At 43.2% G+C, this 15,535-nt stretch overlaps 1 protein-coding gene across 5 annotated transcripts in view; it reads right to left on the bottom strand.

The window, feature by feature from the left end:
- The window catches only part of TPST1 (tyrosylprotein sulfotransferase 1), a 54,651-nt gene that overhangs the window by 20,343 nt on the left and 18,773 nt on the right, over positions 1-15,535 (bottom strand). For 3 of the 5 annotated variants that reach the window (XR_011338914.1, XM_069873988.1, XM_069873987.1), the window contains exon 2: positions 4,548-5,494. Coding sequence is in view for 2 of the 5 variants with exons in the window: in XM_069873988.1 (XP_069730089.1) it covers positions 4,548-5,392 (845 nt within the window). In the remaining 3 variants the exon portion in view is untranslated. The remainder of the gene's footprint in view (positions 1-4,547; positions 5,495-15,535) is intronic. The other 2 variants (XR_011338915.1, XR_011338916.1) reach the window with 1 other exon arrangement.

Below are 15,535 nucleotides of genomic sequence, written 5' to 3'. Positions count from 1 at the left end.
TGGTGCATGTCTTTAGTGTTTCTTCTTGCAGCTGGATAAAAAACACAAGACGGGGTGGAAATGCTAAGCCCAGTGAGGCCAGGGCTCCATCAGCAACAGAAAAAGCAGAGATTACTAAGCAAATGCAGGAGAAGAGAATAAGGCAGACGACAGTTTCCTCAAATCAAGCAGTCAGGGGAACATAAAAAGTCAGAATCTTATACACAGATGGTCCAGTATCTAATATTGCTCTTAACAGGCTATGGCATAAGAGTTTGAGTCTGGAATAAGAGAAAAATGGAGTCAGCTCACTGCCTGAGGAATTCTGCAGCCCACTGGGTGGCTGGCTCATCTCTGGAAAAGAAACAGCCTGCACACACAATTTAACTCTCTATGCAACCGAAAATCAAACACCCTTCACTGGCCTAGAGCCTTGTTCATCTGCTCTGGATTTCCTGTGACAGTTCATTTTACTTTTAGATTAATTACAAATACATTCTTAAACATTCGCTTTCTGTTAGCAGGTAATAACATCATTATAAAGATCTTTTAGCAACACTGTGATCTCTTTCTCAAAGCATTTAAGTATTTCAAGACAACAGACTCTCGTCAGATTCCTTCTCAAAAATCCTCTAACAGTTAAAATGCATCCACGCATCTTATTTGGCCTGACCCGAGCAGGGGTCGTGCCGCTGAGTGGCTACGGAGCCTGTTTGGGAGTCCTAAAAGCGAGAGGAAGATGATAGAGAGAGTTTTCTCTGCTCGTTGTCTCTTTACACAGTCCCACAGCCTCTGCAGATTGTAATCATTGCTCATTCTTTGACTTCCACCCTACCTAATAATTTGCAGACAGCTAGGCAACTAATTTACATCTTCATTCTCTCCTTGCTCTGCTGCAGAGGCCAAGTCTACGTGGTGGTTTCTTAAATGAACATCACATCTCAATACGGATGATTTGGTTCTTGCAAAATCTGCCTCCCGCCAGTAAAAACTGTAATATAATTTGAGTGTTGTGATTTTAATATACTATTATGAAGCAGCCTGAAGCATCTTGGTACCAGGCATCTGGTAAATTAGAGCTCTGTGAGAAGACCGACTTGCAAAAAACAGCTGTGTTTTAGTCTCCCTAGATTATCTCTGAAGCGATCCTCAGCACCATCCTTTGGAAAGGCAGCTGGGAAAAAGCTGCTGATCAGGATACGGAACTGCCGCCCCAGACTGTTTTGTTTCAGCTGAAAGAAGACAATATTCACACAGTGAAGGAAAGAGCACTCCTCAGAAAGCCTAAAGAGAAATTACAAGTTCTACGAGAGCAACACTGGTTCTGGAATCCCCAACATAGGAAGGACATGGATCTGTTGGAGCAAGTCCAGATTTGGCCACAAAGATGGTCTGAGGGCTGGAGAACCTCCCGTACGAGGCCAGGCTGAGAGACTTGGGGTTGTTCAGCCTGGAGAAGAGAAGGCTCTGGGGAGACCTTAGAGCAGTTTCCAGTGCTGAAAGGGGCTCCAGGAAAGCTGGGGAGGGACTTTTTACACAGGCGTGTAGCGATAGGACGAGGGGGGATGGCCATAAACTGGAAGGGGGAAGATTCACATTAGACATTAGGAAGAAATTCTTCACGATGAGCGAGGGGAGGCCCTGGCCCAGGTGGCCCAGAGCAGTGGTGGCTGCCCCATCCCTGGAGGGGTTCAAGGCCAGGTTGGATGGGGCGTGGAGCAACCTCATCCAGTGGGAGGATGAGCAGGGGTTGGAACTGGATGGGCTTTAAGGTCCCTTCCAACCCAAACCATCCTATGATTCTGTGGTTCCTGACCTGGAACTTCACAGCCGTGCAAACCTGAGGTCACAAATAATTTTGCTGCAGCTATGAACAAGCCAAATGACAGATGGAAACCTGAATCTAGTGCAAGGTGTATCTTGTTTAGCTGTCAAACTTCAGTCTGCCACAGACAGCTCACCAAAGTTCTTAATAAAATCCCTGGCAATAATCTAATTTAGAGTCCCTTTTTTTGGGCAGTTCCCCTTGCTCTGGGCAGGGGTCCCCTCAACAAGCAGCTGTCCCTGTGCTGCTGCACAGTAGAGGCAGCAAGGAGTGGGGGTGCCAAAAGCAGAAGGTCTTAACTGGTACAAGGAAATAAAACCAAGAGCTCTCAAGCTCCCTCTGTACAATCTCCATTAGTACCATATAAATACACAAAACAGACTTCTAAGGGAATTTCGTATTCACTGCTTTTTCTGCAGCCCTCAAAAGACTGAGTCACTGAAATCATTATCAAATTATAAAGGTCTCCTGCAACTGAAAAACAAATCCTACCACCTATTTCAAGGGGATTTGATTAGATAAAGACAACACAGACATAACACTAATAACCTACTCTTCTTCTATTATTGCCAGAGCCTTCTCAAATAATAAATTACTTCCACATATCATCTCATGAGAGATAGAAGTATAAAGAATTCCATGAACAGGCTGAATTGAGGGTCACAAAAACACTTTTATGCTTGTCTTAAATCTTAAAGTTTGATTTAAAAGCATACACAAAGACACATTTTACTTTCAACAATGCATTTTCTTAATTTTTAGAGACATGAACAAGTACTCTTAATTCCTCACATCCCATTCCACCAGATTTGGCACGAAATATTATTTAAAACTGTATGAATTCAGTGAAACTATTGAGTTTTATAGTACAGAGGCCCATTATTTTTTAAAATCACTAATGTGGAAGCTGTAAGGTAGCAATATTTTACTAGAAATGGCATTATGCATAGTTATTTTTAAAGGACACTTAACAGAACTTGGCAACCACCTATTTATGGCAGTAAACGCAAGTTTACTCCCCCCTCAGCTGCTCCTGTGAAGCAGTAACATGATACCGGTAACCAAACAGAGACTCCTGTGCAGATGCAGCTTGCAGAGATGCACAGAAGTACGCTGCTCCAGGAGAACTTCATTAGAAGGCTTCAATCTTCTAATGAACAGTACAGCAAGAAAAGGGTTGAGCCGCTTCTCGATAGCTCTTGCAAACACAGTGATGGTTGCTGAGCTTCTTCAGTGGGAATCGTAGAATCATAGAATCACCAGGTTGGAAAAGACCCAACGGGTCATCAAGTCCAACCACACCTATCAAATACTAAATGGTCATGCAACGGTCATGCAAAACCCCCAGATTGTAAAAATAATCATTATTTGAGTTTTAAGTTCTTTCTTGCCACTAATAATTCTATTTGCTTTAAATTGTATTGCCCTATGATATATTAGAAAATCCATGCAGTCACTTCCCTCAGCATTAAATAAACAACCTCCCAATTTCCATTTCTAAAAACTGTAGTATTAAAAAAATGCAATCGGTCTGTATTTGAGGTTGATGTGTCCCTACACGTCACTCACGGGAACAGGTTGCCCAGAGCAGGGGTGGCTGCCCCATCCCTGGAGGGGTTCAAGGCCAGGTTGGATGGGGCTTGGAGCCCCTGATGCAGTGGGAGGTGTCCCTGCCCATGGCAGGAGTGGAATTGGAGGCTTTGAGGTCCCTTCCAACACAAGCAATTCCATGATTCTATGATACCCAGCCCACAGCACTTGCTGCGCAAGGTGCCTCTGTTCCTCAGAAGCGCTTGGCCGGTGATGAATATTCAAAAAACAGAAGCCGAGGAATTTAACTGGGCATGCCTTGCTGCTGGAATAGCGCGTTTTAAAGCAATGTTTTAGAAACTTAAACAAGACGATCTGGGAGATGTATCTGTTGTAGGAAAAAAAGGAAGAAGAGAGATTCAAACATTCACACCTTTCCCCCCATAAAGACTGGCCAGCTTCCAGATCTCCGAAGCTGTGCTGTAAATGGCCAAGAAACAAAAAAAAAATAGTTTAACTGGAATTAACTAGGTTGCTTCCCCCTCTTTACAATACCTGCATAGGTTTTCTAAGGAGAGATGGATTTTGGTTTCTGAAGCAGCTCTCAGGTGCACAGACGGCACAGCAAAATATGAAAAGATTTGCTTACAATAAGGTTAATTTTATTCAAAATTCTTGTCCTTTTAGGAGCACATGCCAACAGAAAAGCAGGCCAATTCCACTTTCTATTTTGTTGGAACCATTTCTCAAGTTTCCTGGAAGAGTATGTTCTTGGCAAACATAACTCAAAGGCCATTCTCACACTGACATCAATACTAACGTTCTCGAAATCAAATGGGTGATGTTGCTAAGACGAATAATACCAATGTAGATAAAACAGTCCAGCTTTATTTTGGGGCACAGAGAAAAGCAAAGCTCTATTGGAAGCAAAGCTGATACTACACATCCAAATTCACGTTGGACTGACCATTAATTAAAAGTTTGTTCACACGCTTCATACACACGTGTCAGCAGGACAGTTGAGTGGGAGCAACCTGAGACTGGAAATTGCTACTTAATTATTTTTACTTTCCAAATAATCACAAATCAGCTTCCCATGATATCGTTAGCCACTTAAAAACTGAAACCAAGCTGAGACTTGTCTTTTATACGCAAAATGTACTATTTTGCCTCTTAGAACAATACAGGGTAAAGGAGGAATGCTCATACTCACTTGGAAAGAGAAACACCCCCTGCTTTTCCAATCATTTCTTCATGGTGCAGCACAGCTTGGTTCCAGGGGATGCGAAGAAACTTTAAGAGAGTTCTCATCCATCTTTCAGGATGCAATACGAGCTGTTCGTAATGTACCAACATACACCTTTCAAAACCAACCTCCATACACTGGTTATACATAGTTTCTATAGCACGATTCCACTTGCTCAAACAGTCCCTGTAGCTGTTGAGGTCAAATCCAGCTATTGTGACTTTTCTAGATATCATAGAATGCACAGATGCACGACCATCCCGAACCATGAGAAGAAATTTGGCATTGGGGAAAATTCTTGCAAGATAAGTTAAGGATTTTAAAGCAAAAGGATCTTTGTTACACAAATATGGAGCGGGCTCCCCATGTTTCACAATGATTTCCAATAAAAACGCTTGCATGGCTGAATCCAGAACCTCATCTGTGACCCCAGCTTCATCCAGTCGGATCTTCTCCTTGCTTGATCTAGCCCACATCTGTTTAACTGCCAGAATTCGTGGGATTACCCTTGTCTCTTCTCCACATCGAATATCCGGATGGGCATCGAGCATGGCACGCATCAAGGTAGTGCCACTCCGAGGTACTCCTCCAATAAATATTAAAGGCATGTCTTTGTTGTAAGCAAAGGTTTTGTTTGCATTTGCATCGGAAGCAGTCCTCACTGTGCTTCTCACACTTTCCATCCTCATGGGCTGGCTGCGCTCTTCTATTCGATGGTGACACTCCATGGCATGCTGGCCCAAATAGAACACGGTCACTGAGCTGATCACCAGACATGCCAACAGCAAGTTCTGTTTGAGTTTTCCAACCATTTCGATAAAGACTGTCGCTTCAAAATAAAAATACCTTCTACTTCAAATTATCTTCTAGTTCACATGCCATGGGAATCTTAATCCAAAATAAATTAAGGTCTGCTGAGGGGGGAAAAGCATAAAAGACATTTAGAACTTTGCAAAGATCAACTACAATAAATCAACAGAAATAACCAAACAGCTCTTAATACAAGTGTTACCTCTTGGTGCTGCTTTGAGAGCAGTAAATCATAGAATCATGGAATGGTTTGGGTTGGAAGGGACCTTAAAGCCCATCCAGTTCCACCCCTGCCACGGGCAGGGACACCTCCCACTGGATCAGGGGCTCCAAGCCCCATCCAACCTGGCCTTGAACCCCTCCAGGGATGGGGCAGCCACCACTGCTCTGGGCAACCTGGGCCAGGGCCTCTCCACCCTCACTGTGAAGAATTTTTTCTGAATGTCTAATATAAACCTTCCCTCTTCCAATTTAAAGCCATTCCCCCTCATCCTATGCAAACTCTAAACGTGATTATCCCATAATATAAAGCCTTTTTGTTTACACATAGGAACAACACAAAACGTAACAAGATCCAGGTCTACAGTTACTATTTACATAGTTTTCTGATATATTTTAACAACTTGTTGGAAGAATTTTACCACTGGAGAACTTCTGTTAAAACTTTATAGTCACAGACATCATTTATAGGGGACTCCACACACTCAAAAAAGAAAACTCTTCTTTAACCCACATAAATCACTTCAGAAATCACACAAGAATTTAAGCATGAGGACGACTCTGGCTTGCAGAACAGGCAATAGCACTATCCCACTCACTGTCATGTTTTCACGTAACTACATTATCTCCTGTTTTGCTTGAAATGCCCTATTTCCTTCACAGGATACGAGATGATCTAAAAGATGTTTCACAGTCAGACACTGAGAACATCCATTTTTTGATCAAGGCCTTTGAGTAATGAAGAAAAACAGCTTGGAGCAAGTAAGGGAAGCTTCAATTTTTACGTCAAGGGAAGCTTTGATTACAGACGTGTGGAGTCAATTAGAAACTACAAAGATCCAGGATTAAAGCTGACTAAGATCAAAACTAAGATCAGTTTTTATTTAAGTAATAACAGCAACAGCAGAATCAACCCATGCTGACTTAAATTTTCATCCACAGAACCATGGAATGGAAGGTTGGAAGGGACCTCAGAGCCCAGCCAGTTTCACCCCCTGCCATGGGCAGGGACACCTCCCACTGGATCAGGGGCTCCAAGCCCCATCCAACCTGGCCTTGAACCCCTCCAGGGATGGGGCAGCCACCACTGCTCTGGGCAACCTGGGCCAGGGCTTCCCCACCCCCACAGCAAAACATTTCTCCCTAAGATCTCATCTCAATCTCCCCTCTTGCAGCTCAAAACTGTTCCCCCTTGTCCTGTCCCTGCCCTCCCTGATCCAGAGCCCCTCCCCAGCTTTCCTGGAGCCCTTTTCAGCACTGGAAGCTGCTCTAAGGTCTCCCCACAGCCTTCTCCTCTCCAGGCTCAACAACCCCAACTCTCTCAGCCTGGCCTCGTACTCCAGCCCTCAGATCATCTCCGTGGCCTCCTCTGAACTCGCTCCAACAGCTCCACGTCCTCCCTGTGCTGAGGACTCAAGAACTGGACGCAGGGCTCCAGGTGGGTCTCACCAGAGAAGAGCAGAGGGGCAGAATCCCCTCCCTCCCTGCTGGTCCCTCTGCTTTGGATGCAGCCGAGATAATACAAAGTAGGTTATACAAAACAAAACTAATGATTTCATCCTAATTCCTTCTTTATTGTTTTCTTCACCTAAAATCTGGCTCTTAGAGATATTTCTCTCAACACCCTCCAAACCGACATAATGATAATAATTCATTATTCCATTGATTAAAAAACACAAAACCACATCAGCCCTCGCACATCTTGTGCAGCATTTTGAACGCCAGAGAAATATTAGCTGAAATACTAAAAATACTGAATACAATAGGAAGAAAGAAAAATAGATCCTGTTCTCAATCAGCACCCCAGGGAAAAGAGTTAAAGCCTTGCATGATTTTAATTCATGTAACAAAGCACTGCAAGAATAAAATATGTCCTTCATTCTACCTTCAAACAAGAAGGTTCAGACTCCTTTTAAGCCGCACTGGTGAGCTTGCTCTTTCTTTTAGCCTCCTACTTCCTCTAGGTAAGTGCATTTTTGCTGGTACGACCGCAAGAGTCTTTCCCCTCCAAGATGCTTGGTCAAGCCCTAGAGAGGCTGCCCAGGGCAGTGGTGGAGCCTCCATTCCTGGAGAGGTTCAAATGGGACATGGGCACTTTGGGACTTCCTACACCTGGGTCGGGGCAATTCATGGTTTCGATACAGGCTGGGGGGTGATGTGGTTGAGAGCAGCCCTGAGGAGAAGGACTTGGGGTGCTGGTTCATGAGAAGCTCAGTATAAGACAGGAATGTGTACTTGCAGCCCAGAAAGCCAACCATACCCTGGGCTGCATCAAAAGAAGTGTGGCCAGCAGGTCGAGGGAAGTGATTCTGCGCCTCTACTCCCCTCTTGTGAGACCTCATCTGGAGTATTGCGTCCAGCTCCGGAATCCTTGAGATAAGGAGATGGAGCTGTTGGAACGGGACCAGAGGAGGCTACAAAGATAATCCAAGGACAGGCTGAGAAAGTTGGGGTAGTTCAGCCTGGAGAAGAGAAGGAGGAGAACTTATAGCAACCTTCCAGTACCTGAAGGGGCTACAAGAAAGCTGTGGATGGACCATCTACGAAGGCTTATAGTGACAGCACTAGGAGGAATAGCTTTAAATTGGCGAGGGGCAGATTTAGACTAGACATAAGGAAGAATTTCTTCACGATGAGAGTGGTGAGGTATTGGAACAGGTTGCCCAGAGAAGCTGTGGCTGCCCCATCCCTGGGGGGGTTCAAGGCCAGGCTGGATGGGGCTTGGGCAGCCTGGTCCAGTGGGAGGTGTCCCTGCCCATCACAGAGGGGTTGGAACTAGATAGGCTTTAATGTTCCTTCCAACCCAAACCATTCTATGATTCTATTGTTTAGTAGGCATAGTGGGGCTGGGCTGATGGTTAGACTTAGAGGGTTGGACATTAATGATTCTATGATTCTATAAAGCATAACACTTCAGAGTCAAGAACCTGAGTATATGGTTACCAGACAGAGAGGTTTATGGCAAGAACCCAACACAGATCAAAAGTCAACAGACAATATCAGTCAGACCACCCTGCTCTATAAAGCACCACAGCAGCCCACACTAACAAGGTTTATGGTTACAGTCACTTCATACCTATATCATGGAATAGAAATGTGTACTGTAAAACATTTAACTCAAGCCATAGCGCAATCTTCTTCTGGTTCTACACTATCACTTTTAGGTTATGCAGCGCATTTTGAACCCTTACAACTGTTACAAAGAGAGAGGCGAATCAAGGACAACCACTCCTCTGTTTTGCGAGGTATCAATAACATGCCTTTCATCCTGCTTTCTAATCTACAATTCAAGCAGTGACGATTGCTCGGCGACAGAAAACTGTTTCTGTATCACTACTGTTTGAACAAAGTCAATTTTCCCACACTGAAATGGAAGGCTTTTTTTTTAATAGGTATTTCTACAATTATTCAGTCTTTGAAAATACAATAGACATGTATCAAAACCAATGGTCTGCACAGCTAACATATCTATTACTAAATATTTAATGTAGCCTCGTTTTCATTCTAAAAGTCATTTCTCCAAGCTGTAACGAGAGGAGAATAAGTCTGAAATGCCAAGATAAACAAAAAAACCCACTGTCTTCCATGATTTTTTTTTTCATTAGGGTTCTTAAAATTGCATTATTTTAAAGTCATTTTCATTTTTACAGACAAGAAGAAAGCCAAAGCTTATGTCAAATGATTTCTGGACATGCACCTGAGTCTGAATAAAGCTTTTAGATAGAAACTAGAGATTTCTAAAAATCTACCTGCTGAATCTCCATGTAGACACTTACAAGAAGGACTAAGATTATGCCATGTCTTACAGTGAGTACTGTGGGTTACATCCAGCACTAACTTAGACAATATTCTGCTCTGCTGCCCAGATGACTTGGTCTGTTCATGCCAGCCTGCAAGCTGTATCTTTATTTTTTCCATTCAAAACAGCTCATGTGCAGACTGTTGTTTTACCTGATTTCTGTCGTTCAACAGCTTGGGATTTTCAGATAGAGTAGGCTGAAAACTGACTCTTCCTCTCAAAATTAAAATTAAATTAGTAGTCTAATTGAAACTTTAAAAAAGAGCTTGCTTTTCAGAGCTGAAATAACTGCTGAACAGTACGAATCACAGATGCTTCTAATTGCGACAAGCTTTGAAGACTGAGGTACTGCTAACATTTTAAATTACTGGCTTCCTCAAAGCTTTTCCTTCTCTGTCAGCAACACACAACACATCCCTGAATGAAGAACAAGCTCACGTCTCCACTCCATGCCCTCTCCCATTCTATGTCCTCTCCACAACCTTATCCACTTAACCTTTTCCTCCACACAAACTTAGTCCCCAACTCAAATTCTCAAGTCACCATCAGAGCCAGACTCTCCGGACGGCTCAGCAGCAGCACACGAGGCTGCCTCGCAGATTCCTCGCAGGCACGCACCTTGCACTTTGCAGTTCCTGCTTTCCGAGGCTGTGCGACCAGATAGCTACAGCCAGGCAAAAGTCCCACTTAGGGCCATAGCAGTGCAGGAGCAGGAGGCTGGAGAGAGGGAATTCCTCAAGCAGGCATCTGTCCCAGTGGTATTTTGCTCTTGCTGCGGTTCCAAGAGAGCCAGCTGCCAAGCTGTGAGAGAATGTCTTGCCCCCTTCACACTAACAAAGCTTATCCCAATCAGCACTTGTCACAACAGTACACTCAAAGTTCAGCTTATTAGTCTTTGTTACCACAATTAAACTGGAATCATAACTTAAGGATTAACTCACTTTTTATATGAAGTCGCCAAGAAGCTCTCCCACACTCTCTTGCAAGAACACCGCTCTTAATCAATTCATCTCTGTAACAAGTTTCAGAGAGGTTGACACACCTCTCCTTGCTCAAGGGCTGGCTTTAACTGTAGCTCAAATATCTGTACAAACAAAGTCCCAGAAATTCCAGTGCACGTCACCTGAACAGTGGTCTAAAGAAAGAAACGAATAAAAAAATATCATGCAGTCACCACCTCCATAGCACTGAAAAAAATCTGAGTCTGTCCCCTGAATGGATTCACCATGCACACCTAACTTTCAGTCAGGGAAGGGGAAACAGTTCTGCTCAAAACTAGCAAATAGTTTAAAGAATCTCTTTAAACGCATTAGATAAAGATTTAGTTAAAAGTCAGTACCCATTCAAAAGCAGAGTTAACACGGTATTTTGCCACAGAGTACATGAGACCTTCAAGTATTTGCACTTCATACAAGCCCTAACATTAAACTTTATGTGGAGTAAATTCCATAAAACTAATTTCCTTCCTCTGAAAAAAAAAAAAAAGAGAAAGCAAATCCTCCATAAAAAAAATCTGCATCTTCTAAACTCACAACTACTCCTTGAACACACTAATTGTCCGCAAATGTAAAAGCTTATCACTACAGAAAATGATATCAAGATGGAGTGCATCAACTGTTTGATGATTTATATTAGGATAGTACTTTAAACACACACAGAAAAAACCCAGCACCAGCTTTCAGAACCAAGCTGAAGAGCAAGCAGCACGGGAGGAAAGCCTGTTGACTGAAGGCCAGATCCCTCTGCTCACAGGTTGGGTACAGAGAATGCCAACCCGCTCTCAGCGCGATCCCAGCTGTGGATGCACAGCTGGATACGCCTTGCAGCCTGTGCGCAGGTTTCCCCAATTGCTGGAAGCACGAACCACTCACGCACAAAACCAAAACTCCATCCACGTGACAAAAGACCACACCAATCAACCACAAAGACTTTCATTTGATGCAGTAACTTGTTTAGTAAGTTCCAAGATGCCAAAGGCTGCAAAAACAAGTATTAAGCTGTTCTACAACCTCCTGTGCCAACTGGTTTTTTGCCTGGAAGCAATACCTGGCACACGCAACTGCCATAAACTCTGGCAAGACCAGGACCTTGTATGTCGGGAAAGCAACACGAGATCGGAAAGAAACAGCATCTCTTGGCAAACCGATCCATTCTGCAAGCCAGAGAACTCCCTTCTGTGCCTGAAGTTACATACAAAGCTCTTTGGGATGAATATGACATATGGAAGTTACTGCCCTTCTAGCAGCTTGCGAACCAACCCCACCTTCTTCCTCCTCTACATAAGCAAGCGTTCTGGATCACAGCTGTCGGCCCCAAGGATTATTATAAGTCATTCATGTTCTGTTGTTAACAATAACTACATTGACTGTCGTGCTGATTTTTAAATGCTGTCAGCAATCCCCTGTTAGCGTTTAGGTAGAGCTTTGCAAAACCATGGTGTCCTGAGAAGAGCAAACTGTGCTCCTGACAAACTGTGTCCTGAGAAGAGCAAAGCCGTGCCACCTAAAAGCACAGACTGGTAGTTTTAGACAGGTATTTTTAATAAAAATACCCCAAAACAAAACTGAACTAAAAAACCCTGCCCCAAACAAAGACATGCAGCCCAGACACACAACAAGGAAGGTAACTACAATGCCTTGAGCAGCATTAACTTCAAATGACAGACTAAACCAAACTCCTAGAAGAATTGAGTACAACTCAAACAAAAGACACAGTTAGGATCTACCAGTTTCAGTATGAGAAAGCACAGCTAAGCAGAAATGGATGTAAGTGAGTTTTATTCCCAGAAAAGTCAGGCCTATGAGTCAGCCACAAGATGATGTTAGCAAAGCAAAAATGACCGCCTTGTTTCCTTCAGCACACAAATCCTCCCTCCCTCCTTCCCTCTCCCTACATGCAGCAGGTCAAGACCTTTTTCCTTGAGTTCATCCAAAAAAACGGAGAAGATTTTTAGCTTAGTCAAGAGGCGAGTCATTCATTTGTATTTTATGTTAGAGCAGTTTAGGGGTTGTTGTTTAAAAAGCATTCCCTGCCAGGGATAAAAAAAAAAATCCATTACGACCCAGTAACAGGCAAACGTCATACGCTTGAGAGCTCAGGCTTCCACTTCAGAGGCTGTTAAGTGTGATAACTACCTCCCTTCTCAAGTTCAACCAGGCAGCTTTTTCCAAGGCCAGACTGACAGGACAGCAACAGCGGCATTGGCCACCTCATAAAAGAGAAACCCACACACATTTAAAGCATTTTTCAGCTAGCAGCTTGTCCTCCACTTCCATCTCCTGAAATGGATGCTCAACTTCTGATACCCAGATCTCTTTCTAGGGAGAGCAAGGATAGAAGACTTTTTTTTGTGGAGTATATCTTGTTCCGGTATCTGCCTAAGTGTTCACCACAGTGTTTGGCCTCAGAGCTTCTGGAGAACTTTGCTGGGAGGAAGGATCACGCTCAGGTCTCTGTTGACAGGCCAGCATCCTTCTCCAAACACTGTGCCCTCCCAGCTGTGCTGGAAAGCAGGAGCAAGACAGAGGCGAGGAGAAGAATTCTAGAGTTCGTACTACTGGAAAGTCATCATTCCCCTCACACACTTTCTACAGTTTACCCTCCTGTCCTTCCATCATGTTCCTATGATTTTCTTTTCCTCCTTAGCAGGTCTGCTCGACCCCTTCGCCTCTGAGGCTGTGACCCCCTCGTAAAGCTTTACGCAGTAGATTTCAAAGCACAGACTCCAGAAATAGAAGATTCTCACAGTTTAGATATCGTGGACTCATAGAAGGGACCTTTAGAGGTCATCCAGTCCAACCTGACCTTGGATATTTCCAGGGCTGGGGCCTCCACCGCCTCCCTGGGCAACCTGGGCCAGGGCCTCACCAATCTCATTGTGAAAAACTTCTTCCTTGTGCCCAGTCTAAATCCCCCCCACCTTAATTTCAAACCATTACTCCTTGTCCTGTCACAACAGACCTTGCTGAAAAGTCTGTCCCCATCAGATGCTGCCTTTCAGATCCCCAACACAGTCCGACTACCACACCAAAAGCTTGCAGTATGAATCTGCAGCAGAAATTCATTTCACAGTAGCAAGGTAGCCAAGCTGAGTGGAAAGAAACTACACTGAGCTATGGTTACCCCTTGTTACTCTCTTCACTGCTCCTGACTGTAGAAGGAGAAATAAAAATACTTCCAGGACTTCAAGAAGCAAATGTCAACCAACTCAATCTTCCTTGTCTCTTCTTGCACCTTCACTTTTCTCATGTAAAAGTAAATACCGGAAAATCAGCAGATACTGAGAATTCTAAAGAATCATCTTCAAAACAATATACATCTAGAAAACCAGAGACAATGTATTTCTTAGAGGAAGTTCTACATGAAGCTCACCAAATAGTCCAAGCAAGAAGCCTTTACATCCAGATTTAAGCACTCCTAAATGAAAGTTAAAGAGAGGAATTCCATAAAATCTTTCCTTCAATGAACTGGTTTGTTTCTGGTGGTTCGTGTTTGCTCACCACAAAGAAGATTGCATAGGACAGCCAGCAGCGACATGATAATGGTATAGAACAACACCGAGGACACAACTGAACTATTCACAGCGCACCACTCCGAGCAGCCATCCAAACCACGCACGCTGGCCTAGGAGACTGTTCCAAAAAATCATTCAAGAATTCAGGAAGCATTTTTATGCCTTCAAAGCGGTGTCTGCACAATCACCCTAATGATTTCCCCAGAGACTGGATATCACGTATCGCTATCAGTCACGTAACAGAATCCGAGAGGAAGGCCAAAGCACAGCACAAACAAGCAAACCCCAAGCAAAATACTTAGGAAAGCTAGAAATAAGAATCAAGAAGCCCAGAGTATCAGGTACATCTTTAGCTTTTAAAGTTGTCATGGCTTTCAAGCCCTCCAGCTGTTTTCTCTTATTACTCTCTCCGTCAGTTATACAGTAAAAAAGGAAAATAAAATAGACTGAGCATCTTTCATTCATCTCCACAATGAAATAAGCAGTGAGTCACCTGGTGGAAAGCATCTGGGATGAAGGACAGCTGAGCTTCATACAGAATATCATGATGAAGCTGGAGAAAGTTACCACATATTTGCATTCCCTTGAACCTACACTTCTTTGTTTGTTTTTAATTTAAAGCTCTGAAAACTGTAAAGGCCAAATTAACCTTCACCTGACTGAAATCACTGCTGACTCTAAAGTTTCTGTACTGGGGAAGTCTGCATGCAACTAAGAAACTGTGGAATTATTACAAATATAATCACGTCACAAGGAACAGCAAAAGAAAGATGTGTTCCTGTTTCTACATTTCTCTCATATAATGAAGAAGTAAAAGATTAGTAAGCTCTACCCTTTCCTTTAACCAGTTAACTACCTCCCCAAAACCCCCAACTTTCAGCTTTCTTCATAATCCTCCACTGCACCAGACAGAGACACACTCCCCCACCCGTATCTGTTAATAAATAAATAAAAAGATAAATTCAGAAGCATTTCTACTTGTTCTGGATCTGCCAACCCTCAGAACCTTTCTTAACAGGCACGAGAAAAAACAGACAAGACCCCAAACAGCCAGCAAGGTTATCAATGCACTCAAAAGTTAACATTTTAGGTTTTTCACCATTTAAGACCTCTAAAGCGAGTTTAAAGTACAGATAATGAAAATGTTCTGCTTCAAATGATGACAAAGAACTCTATATATTCTGCTCTATCTACGCATCTAATATATACATCAAATTATCTGCATTTGCATACTGAGTGGTCAAAAAAGAGTTACCAGCATGCACCCAGTTATGCAAGAATACAAGTGTTTTCTAAGTACTGCAGTTACTGCTGGAGAGCATGTCTGCAAAAGGAATTTCACTGGCAACACACAGAGGCTTCTAGCTCTTTAAATGTCTTCTTTTTCTTTTATAGAAAAGGAGAGGAAAAAAAAATCAGGAGCACACTAATAGTAGATGAGCTGCTGTTCTCTGCGTTTTTATGTGCACTGTGCCTTCTAACAGGGATTTCAGCACTACAACAAGGTACTTCAGAGAATCAAACTCCTTAAAAACACTAAAAAGGGATGGGCCTTGGGAAAAAAATCATGCATCACGTTCACAATGATGTATGCAAATGGCTTCATCCAGCAAT

The sequence above is a fragment of the Phaenicophaeus curvirostris genome, chromosome 21 (genome assembly GCF_032191515.1).
Source record: "Phaenicophaeus curvirostris isolate KB17595 chromosome 21, BPBGC_Pcur_1.0, whole genome shotgun sequence".
NCBI lineage: Eukaryota > Metazoa > Chordata > Aves > Cuculiformes > Cuculidae > Phaenicophaeus > Phaenicophaeus curvirostris.
Note: the sequence above shows the minus strand (reverse complement) of the source record. Positions and strands in the feature narration are given on the sequence as shown.